The sequence below is a fragment of the Sphaerodactylus townsendi genome, linkage group LG11 (genome assembly GCF_021028975.2).
Source record: "Sphaerodactylus townsendi isolate TG3544 linkage group LG11, MPM_Stown_v2.3, whole genome shotgun sequence".
In the NCBI taxonomy this organism is placed as follows: Eukaryota; Metazoa; Chordata; class Lepidosauria; order Squamata; family Sphaerodactylidae; genus Sphaerodactylus; species Sphaerodactylus townsendi.
Window position 1 is genome coordinate 21,244,000 of NC_059435.1, and position 26,727 is coordinate 21,270,726.

General features: G+C 44.3%; 1 protein-coding gene across 1 annotated transcript in view; it reads left to right on the forward strand.

Annotated features, from left to right (window-relative positions):
* Positions 1-217: 217 nt before the first annotated feature.
* The window catches only part of AOAH (acyloxyacyl hydrolase), a 99,530-nt gene continuing 73,020 nt past the window's right edge, over positions 218-26,727 (forward strand). The window contains exons 1-3 of the mRNA XM_048511230.1: positions 218-247; positions 5,448-5,572; positions 22,338-22,433. Coding sequence (XP_048367187.1) covers positions 5,455-5,572; positions 22,338-22,433 — 214 coding nt within the window. The 5' untranslated portion in view covers positions 218-247; positions 5,448-5,454. The remainder of the gene's footprint in view (positions 248-5,447; positions 5,573-22,337; positions 22,434-26,727) is intronic.

A 26,727-nucleotide genomic window follows, 5' to 3' on the forward strand; every position in this document is an offset into this window, starting at 1 on the left:
TCCGGTACTGAGTGAGAGACACTTGAACGTCATCTCTTTGTCGTGTGCCGTTTGGTCCTGTCAGTTGGATAACGTCTCTGAGGAAATTCTGACTCCTGCCTTCAAGTCCCACCCAGCATTACATGCTATTTGCTAAGAAACAGGAAGACCAAAACTGGAAGTGAGACAGCTGCTAAGCAAGACTCATCTCTTCAGGAGGCATTTCCTCTTCTGTGGTGGTTAGAAGACACAGCAGCAGCAACTGATGGTAAGACAGGAAGCGCTGGGTTGGACTGCAGTTGTTCTTTTTAGGCCTTCCACTTTGATTAAACTGGGCATTTAAGCCTTAAAAATGTAATGGTCGCAGGTTCTCATGAGCGGCAGGTTTTTTTTCTGGAATAGAAGCAGGTAGAGAGACAACTTTTTTTGTGTGGACTTGCTGAGTGTCATTGCAGGTATAAAAGGCACAGGCATTTTGCCAGATAAACTCTCTTTGCACATTACACAGACTACACAGGTCAGTTCCAGGGCTGCCCCCCTTGATTCTGTGGAATGGTCACAGGTATCTTGTAGGTTATCCTCAGTTCCCATGCATGTCGTGTTTAACTCGAATGGGGACTGTGGCAAACATAGAAAATGGTCTTCAGCTCTCCCTCTCCATTTTGCTGGCTTGAAACGATCCATTATGGTGTCATTTGCCCTGCTTGGTATAACTCGGGTGGCCAACTCCAGGTTGGGAATTCCTGGACATTTGCAAAAGGGAGACGGGGGAGGATGGGGAAGGGCCCTCAGTCGGTATAATGCCACAGACTCTGTGCTCCAAAGCAGCCATTTTCTCTAGGAAAACGGATCTTTGGAAGAAGAAGAAGAAGAAGAGTTTGGATTTATATCCCCCCTTTCTCTCCTGCAGAAGACTCAAAGGGGCTGACAATCTCCTTGCCCTTCCCCCCTCACAACAAACACCCTGTGAGGTAGGTGGGGCTGAGAGAGCTTCGAGAAGCTGTGACTAGCCCAAGGTCACCCAGCTGGCGTGTGTGGGAGTGGACGGGCTAATCTGAATTCCCCAGATAAGCCTCCACAGCTCAGGCGGCAGAACGGGGAATCAAACCCGGTTCCTCCAGATTAGATACACGAGCTCTTAACCTCCTACGCCACTGCTGCTCAGTGGAGATGAGTTGTAATTCCAGGAGATCTCCAGGTCCCACCTGGAGGTTGTCAATCCCAAGTTAACTTGCTAACGTACATGTAGATTTCTGCAGTGGGTCAAATGCCATACTTGTGGAGCAGTTATAGATCAGGAAAATTGGGAAAGGCTGTAGCCCTTTCTCCATATATGCCATAGTCATGATCCAAGTCAGGTACCGCTTAAATGGGAATTGAGAACTTGTGGATCCTGTGGGATTGTGGGATTGCTGTACAGAAAACAAGTTAGGGTTGCTGGATCCAGCCAGTGTGCTCCTCCGTAATGTGTAAAGAGAAATGTGTGTTGCCTTTGTACAGAAGTCCATCACCTTCATGATCTTTATTAATCTGCATTTTCTGGAAACAACTGCTAAGGCATTTCCCATGGCTGTTGTAGTGTACACAACTATTTCCAAATTATGAAGGCAAAGGTCAAGAAGAGGATGAAAGACTTATACAAAGTTACAGGTGTTGTGAAATGAGAAGGTGCCTGTTCGTCTGAGCAGCTAACGAAGATAATACCTCAGAGTACAAATCTCTCAGAGCAACATTTTCCCAACTAAGAAGCAGGCCTTCCTTTCTAGGGTAACTGTTGCCTGAGGGATGCAGAACATATGTGGAAGTTTTAGAAGTGAGTTTGGATTTATATCCCCCCTTTCTCTCCTGCAGGACACTCAAAGGGGCTTACAATCTCCTTGCCCTTCCCCCCTCACAACAAACACCTTGTGAGGTAGGTGGGGCTGAGAGAGCTCCGAGTAGCTGTGACTAGCCCAAGGTCACCCAGCTGGCGTGTGTGGGAGTGTACAGGCTAATCTGAATTCCCCACATAAGCCTCCACAGCTCAGGCAGCAGAGCTGGGAATCGAACCGGGTTCCTCCAGATTAGATACACGAGCTCTTAACCTCCTACGCCACTGCTGCTCCTGTTTATGGCCCTGTGTGGCTTTGGCTTACCCCCACCAACCACCCACCCACACATGTAATTTCTACATGCCTTCAGTTTTTTGTCCCACCTGGTGGTAGGGTATGGGGGCTTCCAGCACTTTTCAGACCACTTTAACCCTGATCTTTTCCTGGAAGTCAATTTTGAGTTGGCTTTTCTCTCCTGGGTAATGTTTCTGCCAGTTTTCTTTGTCTTACTGACTCCCACCCACCTGCAGCTCACTTTTCAATTGTTGGGACTGTTGTGATAATTAAACCACAATGGACCATGTAAAAGGTGAAAAGAGGAGGAGGAGGAGGAGGAGACGACGACGACGACCTGCCCATCAATGAAACATGCCTTTTGCCTTAAACAAGGGAAGGGACTAGACTTTTTTAAAATGAAAACTGGGAGTTCAGAAAAAAACTACCCCTACAACACTAGATAAGCATATAAATATTTTAGTGTATTGTCGAAGGCTTTCACGGCCGGAATCACTTGGGTGCTGTGTGGTTTCCGGGCTGTATGGCCGTGTTCTAGCAGCATTATCTCCTGACGTTTCGCCTGCATCTGTGGCTGGCATCTTCAGAGGATCCTCTGATAGATGCCAGCCACAGATGCAGGCGAAACGTCAGGAGATAATGCTGCTAGAACACGGCCATACAGCCTGGAAACCACACAGCACCCAAATATTTTAGTGCCTTTTAAAAAAATAAGGGGTGCTATGATCCACCACCAATGCCAGCAATAACAGCCCCCTCCCTAGAATGTCCTCATTATTTCAGTCACATTTAGAAGAAAATGGACTGACTCCACTAATGTCAAAATGCACAGGGAGGACAGACATGCATAAGAACGGTGCCGAAACCAATTCCAGTGCTTGTGGCCCAAACGAATTCCAAGGCTTCCAAGAAAATCCAGAATAATTCTGTCAGGCAGAAAAGGTCCTGGTCAGCTCGCTCAGAATATTGCAATGGTGCTTTGTGCCAAATATTTGGATGGTTTTCACCACACATACCAGGTGGGATGCTGTAGAAATTTCCACTGAGCAAGTGTTTTTGTGCCAGCTTCCTTCTCATGCAGTCGGGGGGGGGGGGGGGGGGGGGGGTGTCTCCCAGAACAACATTTGGCAATAATTTGGGGCTGCAGCAGGAGGAAGAGGTAAAGCCCGATTCTGTTGATGAAAATCCCTTCTGTCAACAGAGAATGATCACGAGATCCAGTCTACCATCAAATTTTGTGGTGGCATCAATTTTTTTTGCGTGCTTGATCTGCATGTTAACTCTCTGAACATTGAACAAAACAGAGATACCTACCACTTGTAATGATTTAAAAGCCAACCCGTGTCTCTGTCTTGAACCAGAAGACAAAGAACCAAACAAAAGTCCTGGGAGAGGAACAAACTATGAGAGACTTTGATAGCGGCAAAGAGAGAATTTGATCTTTTTTTTTTTTCACTGCGCCCTTTTCCTGATATAAATCCCACCCACCCTTGGAGTTGCTATTTCAATTTTATCTATTGGGTTCAATAGAGGTTCTGTGGAGGGCATTTTTATTGTAAGTAAATAAGTTTATTCAATACAGTCTACAGGATATAAGTCCCTTCTCTCAGTGTTGTTGTCCCAGGTCAGTTCAGGAGGGACTTGTGATGGCTATTAGTAGAAATATAAAGAGAGCTCTCATTTAAAAGAAGAAGAAGAGTTTGGATTTAGATCCCCCCTTTCTCTCCTGCAAGGAGACTCAAAGGGGCTTGCAATCTCCTTTCCCTTCCCCCTCACAACAAACATCCTGTGAGGTGGGTGGGGCTGAGAGAGCTCAGAAGAACTGTGACTAGCCCCAGGTCACCCAGCTGGTGTGTGTTGGAGTGCACAGGCTAACCTGAATTCCCCAGATAAGCCTCCACAGCTCAAGCAGCAGAGCAGGGAATCAAACCTGCTTCCTCCAGATTAGAATGCACCTGCTCTTAACCACTAAGCCACTTCTACTCCTAGTTGCATCCTTAGACTTTGGAGCCAGGTTTAAGCAGCTGCTGTGCCCTCCAGGAGAAACGTGGAGGTATGAATATTTTATCTAAATATATTCAAGAATGCTGTAGTTTGTTTGCCTTGGGAAACTTAGCGTGAGACAGCTGGGAGCACCCGTATCAGACACTGCTTAACTTCTCTACATTGCTCTTCCATAGTCCTTCACAACTGGATTTTCCTGTGTCGAACACAGCACTCCAGAAGGTGAACCATGTCTATAATGAAACAGAGCAATATCCAACAAAGGCTATACCTGCACACCTCTGGATATTGTGCCATTTTGTGCTGTAGCAATCAGTTCTCACTGGACTGTCTTGTCCATAAAGGAAATTCCAGCTGCAAACAGTAACTATTCTATGACAAGAAAAGCCGATATCCCAAAGCATGTGGATGTAGCCCCACAATGAAATTAGCAAAGTATAAACTTGGCAAAGTACACCCAGCAAGGTCAGGTGGCTGAGCATTCAAGACACAACAGAAAGTGTGCTGTTGGTTTTTCTCTCATTAGGAGGCATTTTTGCGTGATGATTTTGTACAGAGCCTGGCTTCAAACAATTCCAAATATAGATCCAAATTGTTCAGACAGCTTCCTACTCCAAATCGATGATGCAGAGAGAGCAAAAACGAGTTCTCCTGATCCAAACAAAATAACTGTGTTCTCTTGGTTTTTGTGTGCAATGTCTTTGACGTTCTGTGAGGTAACTTCCAGTCATGGAGGCATTTCTAAAGAAATTGACGATGTTCTAAAAGTTGGCTGTGACAAACTCAATTCATGTTACATTTTGGGCACAGCGTGGAACAGACTTCCCTCTGTGATACCCCTCTGAAGATGCTAGCCACAGATGCAGGCAAAACGTGAGGAACAAGATCCACCAGACCACGGCCACACAGCCCGGAAAACCCACCACAACCACATGTTACATTTTGTTCATTTGTTTTTAACCATTAAAACAAGCCTGTCTGGCACTAGCCATGTCCACCACAGGATTAACAAAACTTTCAGGGTATAACACCTGCCTAAAACTGTGAGAACAGGGAACTGTGAAGAGTGTGGTTGTCTCCTGGCTATGTCCTGCTCTGTGCCTTACAAGTTGTGCAGCCCTGGATTAAAAGGTTAAAACTCCCATTTTGTCATACAGGTAAAGGACAGGATTTAAGTTACCGATGGATTGTCATGCCAAGAGGTTAACATAGTAAAATACCCCCAAGATAGCTATGTTAATCTCCCAGACAGAATTGATCAGTATAGAAGTCTTATTATTCCCTTTCACTTAAAAGAGTGTAATATTTAGTAATCCTCCTTCTTTTCTTATAATGTATCCTCTGTTTCTTCACAATAAGTTGGAAGATGGCCCCCTCCTTCACCTTCCTGCTCTTCATTGTGTTGTTGCTGAGTGGCACTTCCTCTGTTCCAAACGGGAGACTCAAGATGCTGAATGATAAGACCAGCGAATCTGTCTGTTTGGGTAAGCGTTTAGTGCTGAGGGAGTGGGGAATGGATTCATGTGGAATAGCATTGAAAAATGACAATAAATGACGTAACAGACCTACTGCTACTATGTCTGAACTTCCAATCATAACATGGCTGGAAGTTCAGCTTCTTGTATGTTAAGAGTAATACATTTTTAGGAGAATTGAGTTGAAAAGGATGCTCAATGCTGGTCTGTTCCTTTGTACTTGATTTAGGTCCAGGCAAGTAATTCTTGAGTTTGACTGCTCTTCCTACAAAACTTTACGTGCTTTTATATGATGTTTTGATGTTACTTTCCTGTCACAATAAGTTAAAAATATTCTGTCGAAGGCTTTCACGGCCAGAATCACTTGGATGCTGTGTGGTTTCCGGGCTGTATGGCCGTGTTCTAGCAGCATTCTCTCCTGACGTTTCGCCTGCATCTGTGGCTGGCATCTTCAGAGGATCTGATGTTGGGAAAGCAAGTGGAGTATGTTTACCTGCTGGAGTGTCCAGGGTGGGTGAAGAAATACTTCTATTCAGATGCTCCCACCTATTGACCTTGCTATCTCCATTGTTACTCCCATGCTATAGGCTGCATTGTTACTCATACTTCTATTCAGATACCCTCACCTATTGACCTGGCTGTCTTCTTTGTTACTCACAGACAATGTTTCTTCACCCACCCTGGACACTCCAGTATATATACTCCACTTGCTTTCCCAACATCAGATCCTCTGAAGATGCCAGCCACAGATGCAGGCAAAACGTCAGGAGAGAATGCTGCTAGAACAAGGCCATACAGCCCAGAAACCACACAGCACCCAAATAAAAATATTCTGTTGGTCTGCTTTTAAGGGACTGTTCTTCATCTATTTCATTTGTATTTACATCATCTATATTGGTGGGGATATATCCATTGTGTACAGCTTTATTAACCCATACTAATAGGTCCGTCTATCAAGACCGAGCTCTTTTACAGAAGGTGCCTGGGGTTTTGTTTTTTTCTGGACAAATGGCAGATATGTAGTATAATGGTAGTCTGTAACTATGCAAGGAGTTTATAAGTGACTTCTGGATATTTTAAATCTTGGCCAGCCTGCTTACCAGAAAAGGCAAAGTTTCCCTTTCAGTCGTGTTTGACCCTGGGGTACCACTGCAAGCAGTGATTTCATAGGCAAGCCGTTTTTGTGGGATAGTTTGCCATTGCTTTCCCCGGCTATTCTTTACCCCCTAGCTATGTGCTAGGTACTCATTTACCGACCAAGGAATGGATGGATGGCTGAGTTGACCATGAGCCAGCTGCAAGGAGATCTGACCCACAGGAGGCTCAAACTCTTGACCATGTGAGTGGCAGTGCAAGCACTTAACCACTACGCGCAAAATATTCACCATGCCTCCTACTGGAGGACTGCCTCCATCCTACTCCTTGGTTTACCTGCACTTCAGAAAGCACTGACAAAATATTAATCACTGTATGGAGCAGGCATAGTTCCAGAGTAGAGAAAGGGACAGAAAGCAGCAGAAGTAACAACAACAATGAAGACCATAGTGCTTATTGTTAGATTTAGTTTTGTTTAGAGTCATGGATCTGCCCAGTAGTGTGTGTGAGTGCAGTTTATAGAAACTTCCCAAGAGATAAATGTAAAAGGTAAAACTTACATTTATTCAAGCATCTCCAGTTCACAGCTTTGTTCCAGGAAAAAGGCAGATAGAAAGAAACCCTAGTCTAAAGAGATTACTTTCCCTACGACAAGTGAGCACAACTAATGCGCCATCACGTGTGTGCAGGTGAGAGAATGCTACAGTGGGAAAGGCCCCACTGAGCAGGCTTCCATTGACCATGCGCTCGGGTCAAAGGCTAGAGCAGAAGTGAAACCAGCATGGGGAAGAAAGGAAGTTAGTGAGCGGTCTCCTGGCCCAGACAAGGAGGGCAAACAAGAGAGGCAACATCACAGAGTGAGATACACAGCACCCCCCAGTGTCCAGGCATGCAGAAGTCGCTTATTCCAACACTTATATCAAGAAAGCCCTTTCAAAGCCACTTAATATAGTGATGGGCAGAAAACGGAAACGTTTTATACAGCAAAGCTGTCCATCCAAAGGGATTCAGCTAGTCAAGAATGCAGCTGCACGGGTCCTGATGGGTACCTTCTGGCAACTTTTTAGACTCTTCCAGGCAAGAGACCTTCAGAGGTGGTTTGCAGCTGCCTCTCTCTGTGTAGCAACCCTGGATTTCTTTGGTGGTTTCCCATCCAAGTGCTAAACAGGGCCAAACCTACTGAGCTTGTCAGATCTGATGAGATTGCGCTAGCCAGCTCAGGGCAACCTTTGGTTGGATACTGTATTCAGCCAGTAGGATAAGCTTGACTTAGTAGGTGAATAGAGCAGGCCTTCTTTAACAGCTGGCAGAAACTGTGCTGTTATTAAACCAGCATGGTAAGGGAATGAGGCAATTTCAGTCCAAAGAGCTTGAGAAGGATGGTTCATTTTCAAAGTGCAGTCTGAAAGCCTGATTATGTTGATAAAAAGGTGACTTGATTATGTTTCAGGGTGAGAAACTCACCCTAAATAGTCTTGAAAACATGATGTCTCAGTTGCAATAATAAAAATATTCGCTCACCAATGTGCACTGCCATCAAAAGGAGGAAACAGGGATATACTTTATCTGACATTATGTTCCTGCATTTTATTACGCTCCAAAGACTAATAGAACTGTAGCAGCAGAATCTCGTCTTTCCTAAAATTAGTTTCTGCAGCCTGCAAGCGGGTACAGTCTGTGCCATTTCATTTTCAGAAAACCGCTTCTAGATATGCACCAAATCATTTCTCAGCAGAATTTCAGCCATGAGTACTTGCAGTAATGCAAAAGCTTAAAATGGCCCATCTACCTGTCAAAATAATGCAATCGAATGACACATTTGATTTTGTAAAAATGTATATAAATGCTAGATGCAATTTTATTTCCCAGGTTTAGTGTCTAAGTTAAGAAACATGTAGAAATATGCTGCAGACATTGGTTAGATTAGGGTTACGAACATTCCGGTGGGGGGTTGTGATCCCTTGGAATTACAATTGTTCTCCAGACTACAGAAATCAGATCCCTTAGAGAAAATGGCTGTTTTGGAGGGTGGACCCTGTTAAGGTCCCCCCTTCCCAAAATCCTTCCCTCCCCAGGCTGTACCTCCAAAATCTTCAGAAATTCCGCACCCCATCCCTAGCTTGGATCCCACCAGCTGTTTCTCTCAGTCTCCATAATAACCCCAATTCCATACATTTTAATTAACAAATCCAGAGATACATAAAAGTTGTATGCATCAGAACTGCAGACTTTCCAGTTGTGTTCTGAGGGACAAGGCAAATTAAGACTGGGGAAGATGTCACTATGGCAGAGCAAGGCGTAGCAAGGGAGAAAAGCGCCTGGTGCACCAGCGTGTCCTCTGCCCCTGTCCTGCCCCAAAACGCCCCCGCCCTGCCCTCACCATGCCCCCAGAACACCCACACCACACCCCCACAGGGCGTGCACTCGGTGTGCCACGCAGCCCTCCTGTCCCCTTGGAGTTATGCCTCTGCACTTTGGACACAAATATATAATGGTGTGGATCCTGCATCTTTGCTCTACACATGCTTCTCTCCAAGCTCAGTAGACACAGTCATCTACTATGTAGTTCCTGCACAAGGCACTTTGGGACTCTGAAAAAAATTCCTATTGTGCAAACAGAGGACGTGAGCTCTGTAGCAGAGGACAATCTCCTCAGAGAAGTGCCTGCTGCACCATGATCTAGGATCCGTGCCTTTTTAAAAGCTGTTCAAAACACAAACTTCGACATGTGCCGATTACCCACTGTCAGCTGTTCCCCACTGTTGCCCCGCTCTGGTGCGAAACATTGCATCAGAAGTTCTCTCGCTTTCCCCGTGGAAAGTGAGAAGCCCGCGTGGGGCAAGAGGAAGCAAGTCTGGATCAGAAATCTTGCCCTGATGCACTTCCTCTCTTGGTGTGCTGCAAAGAGGAAGCATGTTGGAGCATGATTTCTTGCCATGACGCGCTTCTAGTCCCACCACGCACCCCAGCGCCAGTGGGTAATCAACCATGGTGTGCTACTGTAGTAGCTTATTTGTGTTTAATTTCATCCTGATGCCAGCTGTTAGTGGAAACAGCAGATTCATTGAGCACACGCAGTTCTAGGTTCCCCATACTTGTCAGGACAGCCCCAGGGGGAATTGTTAATCAGGATAATCAATAAGGATTAATCATCTCCATACAAAAGAGATCATTGGAACAAGCCCTCACTTGCTGCACGTTAGCTAATTGCGCAGGGAAATGAGCAGGACTAATATGTGCAGATAATTTACCTGATTATGGCTGCAATTGTGGAACTAATTATTCATTAGTAACCCCCTCTGAAGTCAATGGGGCTGTTTTGATAAGTAAGTGCTTTCAGCGCTCCAGCCTCTGGGTTTAATCATGGCAACAGTACATATAAATGAGGCAAATAGACTTGTTTTAGTGGCAGCGCAACGGAAAAAATGGCGGAGCGAACAAGAAGCAGGTAGCGTCATTCATGCACAAACAGTTTTTCAGGGGGTACTTACCCATTGTTTGCCCCCCCCCATGTTATATGTGATGTACATTATAAAATATAAGGTTTCTGCCAAGAGATGAAGTGAATGTTTGCTGATTCTTCCCATTGCAACCCCCCATCATACTGTTGCTGGGAATTCATAATCCCCAAGGAGCATTGTTTCCTTTCTAGCAGGAGAGAATGTCTGTGGGATGTACGGTATTTATTTAGTTGTTTACACAATTTATTCCCCACCTTTCTTCACCCTGGGGACCCAAGTGGCTGACCTTGTTCTCTTCTTTTCCATTTTATCTTTGCAACCATCCTGTAAGGTGAGTTAGGCTCATAGAGATAAATATAGCACAATATAATTTAAAACTGTTAAAACCTCAACTATGAATGCATTTCATCTCAAGCTGCATGATAGCATTTAGCAAAAAACAGCAACTGCCCCCAAGATTAAATATCGAAATAAAATAAAGAGCCCATATAAAACCGGAGTGGGGAGTGGGGAGTGGCGGTGTAATAGCTGTCAACAATTAAGAACTGGATGGTGAACAGTGGGGATAGCAAACAACAGAGAGGGGTCCCATGATCCAGCTTGGTGTATGATGTTAATCATCTGCTTCCAATAAAGGGCTGGATGGAATAATGGGCTAGATAAATGAAAGGGAGAAGGGATCTAATGTGGAATGGAATGTTGTCTGCTCATTCTTGCACAGTACAAGAGAGAGGTAACCTGTTTTTGGATTAGCTGCAAGAAGCATCAGGTGATTTCTTATTTCTTGTGTCTGGGGTACACCTTTCTTCATCTGCGTCTGTGTGGTGGCCAGTCAGTCCAGAAAACCCTGTTTTCTGATTAATAATATAATGTATATGTATAATTGTCTACTACACAGTTTGAGTTAGACCATTAAGAAGCAACCTTAATTTCACCTCATCAGAAAAGGGGGCAAATTTAGCTATCCATTTAGTCAGAAACTTTTTCCTTTCTGCTTCATATTAGGACAGTCAAAAACACATGCACAGGTGAATTGGGTACATTCATTTGACAGTCACAGAATCTTTGCTTTGAAGCAGTTTGTGACTAATGGTCCTTCATCTTGGCTGTTAATATATATATAAATACAAGGATAAAACAGCACTAGCAGCAGGTTTAATACCTAAATTTAATGGAGAAGACTTCCTCATGGCTTTGGGTTTTTTTTTCAGTATGATTCCAGTCACCTTTAACTAGTTTCTTAGTACATGGTGTAAGTCTTTGCTTAGTTAACCCACCAGATGAACAGTACCCTAACTGTATGGCCTGCAGGCTGTTAAACTCAAATAAATCATGGACTATGATTAATTTTCTGATTTATAATATAATTTATAATATTGTGTTTATAATGCTCCCTTGGTGATACCTCCCATCTTCTCCATAAAAAAATAGTGGAAAGTCTGAAATCCCCTCTGTTCGTTTTATCCTCCTCAATCACCATATTCTGCTAGCAAGTAAAAAGTTTTTTGTTCCATCTAATAATTCCTCAACAATCTTCCTTGTTGTTAGTTGCTAGTACACACACACACACACACACACACACACACACAAACGAGTTTGATTAGGCCCTTCATTGGACTGAAAGGCAAGATACAAATGTTTCTAATTAACAGAATAACAGCAAAAAATGTACATAATTCTCCCCAAGCTTGGAAGGGAAAGTTGTGACTACTTGGGGCTCCAGTCAGGGCACTCTTGCCATGTTCAGAAGTCACTCTTCTTTAGAATTAAAAGTAAAGGTAGTCCCCTATGCAAGTACTTGGTCATGGCTGACCCACAGGCCCATCAAGAAATTTACTAGGCGGACCATGTTAAGTGGTTTGCCATTGTGCATAACCATAACTCACTTGTCACTGCTGGATTGGACCCATCAGTCAATATGTGTTCTACTCTCTCAAAATGATCTTGCCCCTGAGTTTCTTTTAGGCAGTCAAGAGTTATCATGAGTTACAATTCTCTACAGAGTTTCAGGTTGGTCATGTTAGTCTGCAGTAGAAGAACAAGATTTGAGTCCAGTAGCGCCTTTAGAGACCACAACATTTCCCAGGTTTAAACTTTCGAGAATCAAAGCTCCCTCTCGAAAGCTTATACCCTGGAAGTCTTGTGGTCCCTAAAGGTGCCACTGGACTCAGATCTAATTCTCTATATAACTCAACCAACTGCCCGTGCCTGTGTGAAGTCTGCTTGCTTGACAATATTCATGTATCCAAATCTGACAGGGGAAATTCACTATTTTAATTCACTATTTTAAATTTTTGATAACTTTGGAAAACAAACCGTCTGCCCATGAAATGCATGAAGCTCAGAATTGGGACAGACTGAACTGAAAGGGATGCAAGATGGCAGAAACTCTGAAACAGGCATCCATAAGAGATGCTCGTTGTTGATGGATGTCATGAGCCAGCTCCATCTGTCAGCCTGCTCCTGTCCCCTGCAATCAAAATCCTTCCCATACATCCTTTCAGCATTTTAGCTGGGCCGTTCTGTGTAGCTCTGGCAGCCCTTTGCGATGGAAAATATTATTCAGGCAGAACAAAAACCATTTGAGCTGCAGTCCTTTTAATCTTCAGCTGCAGCTGGCTGATGTTCTACGGATCGACAGCCAGGCACACGGGCAAAATCACCCCTTTGCCAGACTCTCAAATCCTGCTTCGTTTTCCAACCAGGCACTGCTCTATGGGCCAGCTCTTTACCTTTGATGATCTCCTGTCAAAATAATTATATTTATGGAAAGCTGTTGTTGGGAGGATCAATACATTGTGTGTGGGGGGGGGGTTGTTAGTGAACAAGTTGCCCAAAATATGGAATATTCTTTAAAAAGATTCAAAGGCAGACTCCATTAAGGCATGAGGCTAAGGTAACTGAAGGAATGAAAGCAAGCATAGGAGGTTAAGAGCTCGTGTATCTAATCTGGAGGAACCTGGTTTGATTCCCTGCTCTGCTGCCTGAGCTGTGGTGGCTTATCTGGGGAATTCAGATTAGCCTGTACACTCCCACACACGCCGGCTGGGTGACCTTGGGCTAGTCACAGTTCTTCTGAGCTCTCTCAGCCCCACCTACCTCACAGGGTGTTTGTTGTGAGGGGGGAAGAACAAGGAGATTGTAGGCCCCTTTGAGTCTCCTGCAGGAGAGAAAAGGGGGATACAAATCCAAACTCTTCTTCTTCTTCTCAAGCAAATGGTAGTTTATTCTTCCATGTTTGGAACTATCTTAGCTCTGGATCGTGTTAGGAAGAAGTACAAGGAACATACTGGTTATTGCCAGTCTTGTACGCAGTTGTTTGTGACTCAGTTCATGGTTTCAAAGAAGACAATTCCCTTTTCTGTCAATAGCATTGATGTTATCTGAATGAATTACATGCCTCTTACTCGACACTGGGTTTCCTGATTGAATTATTTTGGTCTCTTAGTGCATTTCAGTAGAACATTATATCCTTATGGGACTAAAAGACATGCTATTAAGTTCCACAAGACGGGTTCAGGTTCCCCAACCTGACTTTCGCTTATTCAGTCACATAGCAATAGAAAGTACCTTGTAACAAACTCAGTTCCAAACCATGCAGGGCCCCCATTTGGATCAGGACCATGTCATGGGAGGAAGGGGGACTCTGTCTTCACTTCTGTTCTATTTTCCAGACCTGAAATTGGCCATGTGTCCTGTTTGGGGGAGGGGGGACATGTGACCCCTTAGTTCATGACATGATACCCATTTTGAACAAAAGAAAAAGAAAGGGTGAATTATGTATTTCATACAGGACATTTTCAGCGAAAAAAAGCATGACATTACATCCAGATTAAATGCATTTGTAACTCGTTTCGGAACATACTGATCATTATGAAGCAAGGTTGATTGACAACTTCATTTCAACCTTCCTGCCCTTTACAATATTCACATGGTTTTTATGGTCCAATCCGGAGGGGCAGAGAGGACAAGGATGCCGACATGGGTGCTTCCGTGAAGCTATGCTGGTACATGAGCGGATGCTGGCGCAGGAAGGCAGGTGAGGTGAGGGCGTTCCTCAGGCAACTGAGAGAGGGAATTGTTTTTACTGCCTCTCCATGCTACCTGAAAGCCCTCTGGAGGCAGCTACCTGAAAGCCCTCTGGAGCTGTGCTGTCCCCGGCCGCCAGGGAACTGAGGATTGGGCTGCCCACCTTACATTTTACTTATACACTGAGTTCTTCACATCACTGCCCATAATTTACATGTTTAGTTCTGTGAACGGACTGGGAAATAGATATTTGAAAACTTGCAGATTATATGGGGTCTCTTGTAGGCTATTTTAGGTATCCTGTTAATGCATTATTCTCTCATAACAAGCTTTTTGCTATCATCACACAGTAAACATTGTAGGAATATTGGAGGAATGTATGCAAAGTCATGACATAGAATCTGCTTTTCATGGAATATCTGACAATTTAGGAAAAGCTCACTTAAAGAATAATTATGTGGTCTCAAGGATGAACATGAGATAATTTTTGTTAGAAACTTGTAACAATAATAACTTATGATTTTTTTCTTATCTATTTTAATTTAGTAGAATTTTTATTATAGCATTGTCAAATATCATTATTAGTTTTATCTGATATTTCATAACATAGTCTATGATTTCTGTAAGATTGTTAAGAGAAGTGTTATTTCATGGCCATTATTACATCATTTTATATTGTCAGTAACAACTTTTTTGTATTCATTTTCTGTTGTCTAGGAAGGAGATTATTGTGTATGATAACATAGGAGTAATTCCTTTTTTCTTAATCTTCAGTTGTAATTGGTACAACTGTAAAATAAAAAATGCTATTGACCAGATGAGGTGGGGGAAGAAAGTTGAGCAGCTAAGAAATCAGCCCTTTTTTCCTCCATTGTATGGGAGGGGGAAAGCTCTTAGCTGGCAGCTGGCAAGATTGGAGGATAAAGAACCAGTCAGGCCAGTAGAATACAATCAAACCTTTAAGGCCTTACGTGGCCTGGGACCTTCGTACCTTCAGGACCGTCTTACCCCATATGTCCCTACACGGCCTCTGCGTTCGTCAGAGGCCAACTTGCTGGTCGTCCCTAGCCCCTCAATGATGCGGCTGGCCTCTACCCGGGCCAGGGCCTTTACAGCCTTGGCCCCTGCCTGGTGGAACACTTTACCACCAGCTATCCGGGCCCTGCAGGATCTTGGAGAATAAGACCAAATTGTTCCACCGGGCTTTTTGGGGGGGGGGCAGCCGCTGATGTGCGCCCCTTCCCCCCTTTACACTCTGGGCCCCTTAATATCTATGGGGGCCCTCCGCTCCCTTGTTTTGTTTCTTTCCAGGGTGGGTTTATGAAGTTTTATGCTGGACGCCAATGTAAACTTGTTTAATCTGCTTTTTAAAATGGGGTTTTAATGTAATTGTTTGTTTTATTGTGTTGTTCACCACCCAGAGCCCTTCGGGGGAGGGGCGGCATACAAAATCGATTAGAAATAAATAAATAAACCTATTTGGCTGTCCCTTATAATGTTTCTGGGTGAGCTTCTGATTCCAGCTTCATAGTCAGGGAATGACTTTCAGTCAGGGAATGACATTCAGTGTCACTTCTGACACCATGTAATATTTCCAGGCCTTTGAGTCAATACAGCCTAAAGGAATAAGGAGTGGCAGATCAACTTTTTCTCAAAAGCATCTCTTCCTTTTTGACCCCTCAACTTTGACCCGAACACCCAGGCTCCATCCCTTAAGCCCACAGGTCCTAACCCTGGGCTGGTGTTATCTAGACCAGGGTTCTGCCCTTGGCAAGATTTGTGCCTTCCAAAATTTGACAACCCTACAAAACCTGAGCTGTTCTCCAGATTGGGTGCCCTCTGTGTTCACCGCCAGTTTGTGCTGTTTTTGTTTTGCTGGCTTTTTATGAACACAGTTGGCAAAAAAATTCGTAGGAGTTATATAACTCTTGACTTGTTTCATGGTTTCTTTTTCCTGTCTATTATTCACTGCATTAAACTGTTCTTTAAAACAACAGGTCGTTTTTATTAGCAGTTGTTCTGTTTTGCATAATACTCAAAGGCAGGGATTTGCAAACACCTCCAGGAGGTCTTAAAATTTCCTCAGTGGAAACGTAAGTCATAATTGAGCAGCTTTTCCACTGGTATGTTCCCCCCTGAATGAATAGATCCAGTTCATGAAGGTCGACAGGTAGACTCAGCTGGCCCAGACAGCACCTCACATAAAGTGAATGAATACCCTGAGAGGAAATGTACAGATGTGCTGGGGTTCTTCAGCAACCAATGTAGTAAAAAGGTTCTCCAATGATAGAAAACCTGAAAGTCACTGTCCAGAAAGTACAAATTTCACAAATGAGAATCATATAACTAAAGCTGTTTACGCACTTGCATTCTGCCTCGCCATAAACTTTCCTTTATGTATTGTGCTTTGCCCTTTCTGAACACACCACAGGGCAGAGCAGAGAAGCTGTGAGGTTTCCAAATGCTGGCAAAACTGGATCTTTTCTGTTGCTTCACTTTCCCCTGTGATGGTTTCGTGAACTTGGGAGACATCCTGTACTTGATGGGGCTGTATTCCCTAGAAGGGGCAGGTGTGAAATATGGGGGTGCTTCTGGACTCTACTATGACACTTGAAACTGAGGTGGTGGTCTGTCCCCACCCCCAGAGGTGGGATCCAGCAGGTTCTCACCAGTTCCCGAGAGTAGGTTACTAATTATTTGTGTGTGCCGAGAGGGGGTTACTAATTGGGTCTGTTTTTCCGTTAGAAATTCCATTAGGTCCAATAATCATAAAGTCCTGTTGTTTCCTATGTGGCTGGTTAGCGAAGGTAGAAAACGGGATAATTCTCCCTGTTGGGCTGTTTTAAAAACATGTTTTAGAAAGATGGTGAAGTTCCTTGTTTAAGGAAAATATCCTTCTTTTGATTTCTAGAAACAAAACTAAGTATTTGAAAGTATTAAGTATTTGACATGCAGTCAATTAGAGGAGAAGTAGTTGTTTCTGTTGGCAGGAGACGATAGGACTTGCTAGAATGAGTTTAAATTATGGACAGAAAGATACCAGCTGGAAATTAGGAACTTTTTTTTTACAGCAAGAGTTTTTTACAGTAACAGAGAAATTATTAATGCCCCGCCCCGGAATGCCCGGCCACACCCCCGTCGTGCCCCACCCAGCCCCATTGGCGCTACGCCACTGTTTGAATCCCACCACCATGGGAACCTGTTACTAAAATTTTTGGATCCCACCACTGCCCACCCCCAATTATCCCCCCTTGCTCCAGCAAGTTGTGGGGGGAAATGCAGAGGCCAAAATAGTGTCTCATGAATTCATGATGTCATTTCCAGCCCTGGAACCAAAACTGATGTCATGACACCATAGGACACTGTTATGAGTCTGAACCCACAAAGTCTGCAAGGGGTTATCAGCCAAAATGTGACAACTCTAAGCTGGCAAAGGCGTGCAAGGGAGCCTGTCTAGAAACTGAAGCTCAGTATTTTTAAAATCCTTCTGGATATTATGTCTGCAGCTTGACTCTCTCACTATTTCTCATGCCAGCAATGATTTATCTTCTAATGAAGTGCAAGTCCTGAAATGTGTCAGGCATTAAAGGTGATGATGATGATAGTTTTCTACAGATGGTGGTTACCAGCTGTTTTTTTCTCTCACAGGATTGCTGCCAGAATTCTGCCTTAGCCTAGTGGGAGCTGGTTGTTTCCTCTCCCTCAAGCCACTGTGAATCTAGAGGCTTTATTTTTTTACTGAAGGAAGCAATACAAAAACTCCACCACCCCTACCATGCCAAGGATTCAAGCCCACCCCCATAGTTCATCTACATGCTGTGGTTGCAGAGGGGCCAACGTCGGGTCTGAGCCTTCTTATGCAACTAAAGCAAGAAAAGAAAAATGTTTATTGTGTTTCTAGAAGGATATAAAGCCTTTGAGAATAGATATTCGTTTCTGTAACAGTCATTTTTCTTCCCCCCACAGAGGAGGCAACAGGCATTTTTGTGCCCTTATTTTATTTTATTTTTTGCATTGAACTTGAGCCACATTTCATTATGTGATGTTCTGATGGTGTTATAATAACTAGGATAACTCTTTCCCCTGAGCTGCTGAAGGTGGAGGGAAGAAACTACAACAATGCTAGGAGATTCTTCCTTCATGTTTGCTTCTGGGGATTTTCTGTATAGCCTTGGTGTATAAAGTACAGCACACTTGGTTTTGCAATCAGCAGTCTTTCGCATATTTGACAGTGTAAGAAAATTGTTTGCTTGACCTATGGCTAGTTCCAGACGCGTAGCTATAAGGGGGAGGGGTGGGGACAGGGGCGTGAGTCACCCAAAGAGGCTTCTTGGCAGGGTGGGGAGGTTCACAAAGTGCAGCACCTTCATCACTGCTGAGGCGCTTCAATGGGCTTCAATGCACTTACACCAGCCAAAAGTCTGGCTTAAGTCCAAACTGTGGCTCAGCTGCAAAACACCAGCAATGGCTGGGAGGGAGTCAACTAATGTCAGCAGCTCCTCTGGCCCGGGCCCTGCTCCCATCATACACAACACAACAACCTTTATTAGGCATTTAAAATAGGCTCTAGAGCAGTGGTGGCGAACCTATGGCACGGGTGCCAGAGGTGGCACTCAGAGCCCCCTCTGTGGGCACGAGCAGAGTCGCCCCCCACATCTAGGCTGACCAGGGCCACTGGGCTTGATTATTAGCATTAAACCTAAGCCCTAGTTTTGGGGAAGCAGTGTAGGTAACCCTGTTAAGCGCTGTTAAACCCCATTGATTTTCATGCAAAGAACTAAAGCATGATCCTTTGCCTGGGAGTAAGCTCAGTTGCTGGCAATGGGGCTTGCTTCTGAGTAAACCCTCCTAGGGTCATGATCCACCCGTTGAAAGAGTTGCACGGTTGCTTCAAAGCAAAGCCACCAACTACCACCAAGCTTACTCCCGAGTAACGCACGCCTCGGAGCCAACCATTTTTTCTAAACTAAAACCTCAGTATTCAGGTTAAATTGCCGTGTTGGCACTTTGTGATAAATAAGTGGGTTTTGGGTTGCCATTTGGGCACTCGGTCTCAAAAAGGTTCGCCATCACTGCTCTAGAGTGTTACCAGACATTTATAAAGTACAAATCAAGAGTACATTCAAAATGCAGACAGAAAGACTGCATATAGCAGTATACATTAGTTATAAAGTTCTGTCACTTGCAAAAGAAATTTTGCTACTTTTTCCAAGAGCACAAGTCATACCAGTGGTGGGGGGGGGGGGGTCACTGGGACGCTGGCATGGTGTCTAGCACTGCATTCCAACACCAGGGGGTGGCAGCCACCACACGCCAGTGGGATCACCTAAGTGGTGAGATTCAGCAGGTTCACACCACTTCGGCAGAACCGGTTGTTAAAATGGTGCTTGTAAACAACCAGTTGTTAAATTATTTGAATCCCACCACTGGATCACCCCTCCATTGGAGTAAGTGCCCTGGGGAGGGCGAATCCACTGGTGCAACGGTGTGCCACTCTCAGGAGCAGATTCAGCACCTCACCTCTGGATGGGGCTCTATATCAAAGCAACCCCCCACTGTTCCCTGAAATACTTTTACACACACGTGTCTCTGTTCATATACAGCATAGGCACAAAATAAAGATCGTCTCTGCAGTAGGCATCTCTTCATCAAATAATTTTTTAAAAAATATTGATCACGTGACCCATATTGTCATGTGACCCATACAACTAGCACCTGAGGCTCCCCAAGTTCCACGTCTGAGATCTACAGAAATTTACACTCTCATCCTATGCAAAATTCCACCTTTCTAATCTACTTGATGGCATCAGCTAAGCCTATCATGATAGGTTTCAAAGCTAAGCAGGGTCAGCCCTGGTTAATATTTGGATGGGAGACCATCAAGGGATACCAAAGTTGCTGTGCAGAGGAAGGCAATTATAAGCCACCTGTTCGTCTCTTGCCTTGACAACCCTAGGGTCTGTTTAGGATTGCACTGTAATTTAGCAGGCTTTATTCTGTGTAGCACTGGTTTCGTGGGTGCCCAGGGAGATGGACCTCTGTTGGGCCGGAGCTGCATTTTCTAAAGATTGCTAAGCATATTCTCATCCCGCCACATTTACATGAACAAGATCATACAGGATGCTACTGAACTTACTGAACAATAATTTTAAAAAATCAGGTGTGCACTCTATGCCTAAAACCAATAAGCTAAAAAAGGCAGCTCTTTTGTGCCTGGCCTTTCTTCTGGCATCAATTGATACCATTCTAATTAGAATTTCCTTTGTGTGTGTGCTGCAGGAGTAGATTAATTTAACTAGTCTGTTGAACCAGCCAAGGGCTTTGTGGCCAGCCAACTCTCACGCTGGCTTTATTAGCTAGGATGTAGGTTGTGGTTTTTTCTTTCAAACATAGCCTTTATTGAAAATGTCATTATTACTCTTCTTTTAATATGATGGGGCAGCAGCTTCTTGAAATGTGAATCTTCATATTACCGCTGTTGAAAGGCAGGGATATAGTTTCTTCTTATCCCCCTCATAAATTAATCGCAGGTAGAACAAACTATCTCTGAAAAGAGACAAGTATTTCATTAATGCTGAGCTCTTGCTTCTAATGAACGATAGATGCTGTAATACCAGGACATTTCTTGAAATAAAAGAAGTTTTTCATCTTGTCAGGGAGTAGAAAGTCATTGTTGAGTGCTATCAAAAATCAAATCTCCTGGCTTTGCCTTTTAAAAAAAGTTCCATCCATCCCTAAAGTTTTTAACTTTTTAAATGATGGTACAAAATGCATGCATATTTAAAGTGGTTTCAAATACTGTATGTGTGGTGGGGGAGTCGAGTCTGTGCATTAAACTATGTCTTTCAGCAGTGGCGTAGGAGGTTAAGAGCTCGTGTATCTAATCTGGAGGAACCAGGTTTGATTCCCAGCTCTGCCGCTTGAGTTGTGGAGGCTTATCAGGGGAATTCAGATTAGCCTGTACACTCCCACACACGCCAGCTGGGTGACCTTGGGCTAGTCACAGCTTCTCGGAGCTCTCTCAGCCCCACCTACCTCACAGGGTGTTTGTTGTAAGGGGGGAAGGGCAAGGAGATTGTAAACCCCTTTGAGTCTCCTGCAGGAGAGAAAGGGGGGATATAAATCCAAACTCCTCCTCCTCCTCCTCCTCCTCCTCCTCCTCTTCTTCTTCTTCAGTAAGATTTTAAAAATCCTAACAGGTGAAGAACAACAGAATGCATAGGTTTATTTTCTTAAGGTTAGTTAAACACAGGATCTGAAATGTATGGTTCCAGAGTCAAATATGAGTCAGTATGAAACCAAATATGGGCTCTTAAAAGAAAGAAAAGAAAACCTTTATGTTATCAAAATATAGCAGTATAGTAGTGAGACCCAGTGTGGTGTGGTGTGGTGGTTAAGAGTGGCAGACTCTAATCTAGAGATCCAAGTTCAATTCCCCATTCCTCCACATGAAGCCTGCAGGACCAGTCCCAGGTCTCTCAGAAATCCCTCAGCTCATCAAGAGGCAGACAATGACGAACCACCAATTTGGTGATTTTTGAAAATCCCAGGATAAGGGAAATGCCACGGGGCAGCCCCAAGTTAGGACTGAGAACCGTGTGAAAATCTTGCACAAACCGGGATAATTCACTGCCCCATCCTGGGATATCTGAACCATGCGGAAAACACCACTGTTGATTTGCTAAATATCAGTGAGCAAACACATAGCTAAGGTTTTTCAATAAGTTCTCTATGTAGCAACTCACTTTTTACAAAAGCACAAATTGTTTTCAATTATTCGCAAAGAGGGTTTCCAACTCTGGGCTAGGAAATTCTTCATCTTTAATTAAACTAATTCAACAACTAGATATTTTTAAGTTAAGTTTCTGTTGTTGTTCTTGTAAAATTCCTTGGCACACTTTGTATCAGTGCACTGAAGTAGCTCAAAATGATAGCTAATGCCAAGAAGGGTGCATTGTTCTGTAGAGGGGAAGGTAGAATATGCATTCATAAAGCTGGTGTTGATTTACAAATCTTGCTATCTGTGAGCTATGAGAAAAAGAAATGATGGTTGGAACTAGCTATTGCGTTCCTTCTCCCTCTACTCATAGGGTAATTTATTACCTATAAGTAATCAAGCACATGAATTAATGTTCAAATGTCTGATCACTATGACTAACACGGATCATCCTTTATCTTGGTCTTCACAGGATGTGTGATTCTCGTGTCTGTAATAGAACAACTGTCTCAGCTCTACAACTCTACAGTAACAGAACAGCTGGAGAGGCTCTGTAGCTACTTACCAGGTAAAAAAGATGTGCCATATGTCAGTCTGCACTTCACTGATCATTAAAAATCCACACTTACGGCGGAAAATGCATTATGGTTTGTTTACTTCATCTTTACCCCATCTTTTCCCTCAATGGGGACTCAAGAGTGGCTTACGTACTTCTCCTCTTCTGTTTTATCCTCACAACAACAGTCCTGTGAGGTAGGTTAGCCTGAGAGAAGGTAACTGGTCCAAGGCCATCTAGCAAACTCATCATGGCCATGTGCCTGTCCTTGTTAGACATAACATCTTGGATTAATGAAATGGTATCAAATAGTTATTCATGGGCTAAAGCCTTTAATTTAAATAGTTATTCATGGACTAAAGCCTTTAATTTAAATAGTTATTCATGGACTAAAGCCTTTAATTTAAATCAGGGGTCTTCAAACTATGGCCTTCCAGATGTTCATGGACTACAATTCCCATCAGCCCCTACCAGCATGGCCAAGTAGTAGGGCTCATGGGAATTGTAGTCTATGAACATCTGGAGGGCCATAGTTTGAAGATCCCTGATTTAAATAGTTATTCATGGGCTTAGACCTTTAATTTGTATGTTTGACAATATTTGACAGTTTGTCTTGTTTAAGACTTTCAAGAATAGCTACCAGGAATCAGACAGTGAAAGTTCAGAGGTGTAAGGGGGGGGGGAATGGTGCCCAGGGCAACACCTGCTCTGGGAGCTCCCCCACCCCCCGTGCCCCACTCACCTAAGCCGGTGGGAGCCTGCCGCTGGCCGCCCATTGGCCCAGCCCTGCCAGGAGCAGCCTGGTAGGGCCTGGCTGACGAGTGCCCAGCAGCAATTCTCCACCCCACCCCCACGTGACCAGGTGGCGTGTGCCTGGGGACATATGACCCCACATGTCCTCATGAGTGCTCTGCTCCTGGTGCAGTTAAAAGAATTAGGTGGCCATTCTTCTTTCCTGGTCAGCAGTGGAGCAGCTGTGGCGTAGGAGGTTAAGTGCTCGTGTATCTAATCTGGAGGAACCAGGTTTGATTCCCAGCTCTGCCGCCTGAGCTGTAGAGGCTTATCTGGCGAATTCAGATTAGCCTGTGCACTCCCACACACACCAGCTGGGTGTCCTTGGGCTCATCACAGGTCTTCTGAGCTCTCTCAGCCCCACCTACCTCTCAGGGTGTTTGTTGTGAGGGGGGAAGGGCAAGGAGATTGTAGGCCCCTTTGAGTCTCCTACAGGAGAGAAAGGGGGGATATAAATCCAAACTCTCCTCCTCCTCCTCCTCCTCTTCTGGTCCTTTTGAGGCTGCAGGTGGAGGTCTCTGTGTGAATGGAAGATCATTACAAATGGCCATTTCCATACAAATCACCTAAAATATTTGTAACAAATGTTATGAAAAAAAGAAGAATCATTCTGTCTTCAGTGTGTTACATTTTTAAAGAGAGGTAGTTCCTTCAGTGGACCAAGTGTGCCTTCCTCCATTATTCAGCAGTGGAAAGTCAACTAAACAGGGAAATTGGTTTCTCATATCCCTGAGAACTTCCAGGACCCCAGAGGAGAAAATTTAGGGAGTGGGGGAAGGATTGTCCTTAGTTGTAACAGCGAATTGGAATGGTTGTGGTCAGATATTTTCATTCAACAAATTCTTAGGAAAGTTTTGCCTCTTGCCCTGTTCACAAGTTTCCCAGTGGCATGGATATGGAAGGGAGATGTTTTTATTCATATATTTTTCTCCTAAGGCAATCACCATTTGAAAAATCCTTTTGAATATTTATGAACAAGATTTATTACATCCATAAGAATTCTGTCCAGATGATGTTTTATGTCTCTTTTCTGGAAGTAATTACAAGAGAAGACACAAGAGAAACCATATATGTATGTATTGTCAGTGTGTGTTCAGCTTCCTTCATGGGAGATATCTTGGGAAAATTAGTCATCGTAAGGAGCAGCAGTGGCGTAGTGGTTAAGAGCAGGTGTACTCTAATCTGGAGGAACCAGGTTTGATTCCCTGCTCTGCCGCCAGAGCTGTGGAGGCTTATCTGGGGAATTCAGATTAGCCTGTGCACTCCCACACAAGCCAGCTGGGTGATCTTGGGCTAGTCACAGCTCTTCTGAGTTCTCTCAGCCCCACCTTCCTCACAGGGTGTTTGTTGTGAGGGGGGAAGGGAAAGGAAAGGAGTTTGTAAGCCCCTTTCAGTTTCCTAAAGGAGCGAAAGGGGGGATATAAATCCAACTCTTCTTCTTCTTCTTAAGAAAGTCTACAATAACCACACTGGCCAATCTAATTGTCTAGCTTTAGAGTAAAATAATTGTAGCCACACAAACAAACCTACCTTAACAGCTCAATCCATAGCCGGGGTGGGGGTTAGGGCTGGGCAACTCCTTCAGAGGGCTTCCAGGTAGTGTGGGGAGGCAGCAAAAAGAAAAAAACCCTGGCCACCTGGAAGTCCTGTTGCATAGAGCTTCGTGGATAGAGCTTATACTTCTCCCTGCACAGAGCTTATGCTACCTGCAAGTCCAAAGTCCTGGCCGCAATGTTCCTGGCTCTAAAACCCAGGTGGAAACTGACCCCAGCCTGTCCCCTTCTGGCCTCTGACTGAATGCTGCATTACTCCTCAGTGGCACCCATTTCTGGGCTTTGCTGCCATGAAGTGTGGGGTGCCCAGCCACAGAGCTGTGGGTGGGTTGAGAAAGAAGGCATGCAAAGCAACAGAGAGGACTTTTTGCAAGGGACAGCACAGGCAGGGTATCTGTTTGGCTCCATCCTGCATCCCCTGTTCTGCTTCTGCCCTCCCTGATGATCAGGAGGGCTTTTAAAAGTTTATTTCAGACAGTGGAGGAAAAGGTGTTCAGGCAAAGCTGGGCTCTCTGGCAAATCTCATAGCTCTGGCAGTGAAGCAAAAAATTTAAATTGTGCTAGAAATGGTTTCTCTTGCAGTGGAGAGAACAGAAAGTGAAAGCGGAGTGCCAGGAAATAGGTCCATTCAAGAAATCTCGCTGTGACGGACATTCGCCCCCACCATGCCACAAACACCCTGTGCATAATTGGCCAGATTGTCCTTTCACAACTGAATTTACAGCGTATAAAACCAGTGATAGCTGGCCCCACCCATCCTATTAGACCACATATTCTTGGGCTGCTGCAAATCAAGGTGGACAACAAGGGACATTTCTATCTCTGTCTCTCGTTGGGGTAGGGCTGCCAGCCCAAGACTGGAAACCAGCAGGAGAATTCACAGTGTGTGTAGATGGAAGGAGTCCTTTGCCAGCATTGTCATGATACCGGTGGCAATGTGCTGACATCCTGTCTCATACAATCCAGAAGTGATGTTATCAGGTCACTAGCAGTGATCTTGATCGAGCATTCAGCTAAAACTCTGTGGTTTAACCATAGAGTTTGTAGCAACTACTAAAGCATAGCTTGATGAGATGATGCCACTTTGAGATGTCAGGGCATCCCCATCAATGCCGGGGCATCCCCCCAGTTACTCCCTGTAGTTTTCTGCCCAGTTGAGCAGCAGTGGGTACAGCTGGCACAAAGGGGGTTGTCTCCTATGGCAGCAAGACATCTGGCTCCTCTGAGCTGGAGGCATTAAAGTTGGCAGGTGTGGACACTGGGGACATCCTTCTAAGGAACTACATGTTTTTGAGCCATAATGCAAATCATTTTTTTTCTGGTGCACCACTTTATCCCCATAACTTCTTTTGCTGGAAAAAAAATCCACTGCCACCAGTTCCACCCCCTTCCTGTAGCCTGAATGGCACAGTCTAACCTGCAATCATTCAGTGGCACTCTAGTGAGCTCAAAGAGACAAGGTGAATTTCATTTTGGGGAGCTCAGTGGGCAGCAGACGGAAAGTGGAAGCAGGAAATTCCCATTCTATTGACAGATGTGTGATAAGAACATAAGAAAGAGCCTGCTGGATCAGACCAGAGTCCGTCTAGTCCAGCACTCTGCTACTCGCAGTGGCCCACCAGGTACCATTGGGAGCTCACCTACAGGATGTGAAAGCAATGGCCTTCTGCTGCTGCTGCTCCCGAACACCTGGTCTGCTAAGGTATTTGCAATCTCAGATCAAAGAGGATCAAGATTGGTAGCCATAGGTCGACTTCTCCTCCATAAATCTGTCCAAGCCCTTTTTAAAGCTGTCCAGGTTAGTGTCTGAATATAACCTGCCGTATTTTTAAACGATATACTAATGTTGACTTCAGAACAGTTTGTAACCAAGGACTATGTCCATTGTCTTCATGGAAGCAGAATTTTCAGAAACTTGAATCTCCAATAAACAGAACTTCCAAGAGGGAAAAACACACATT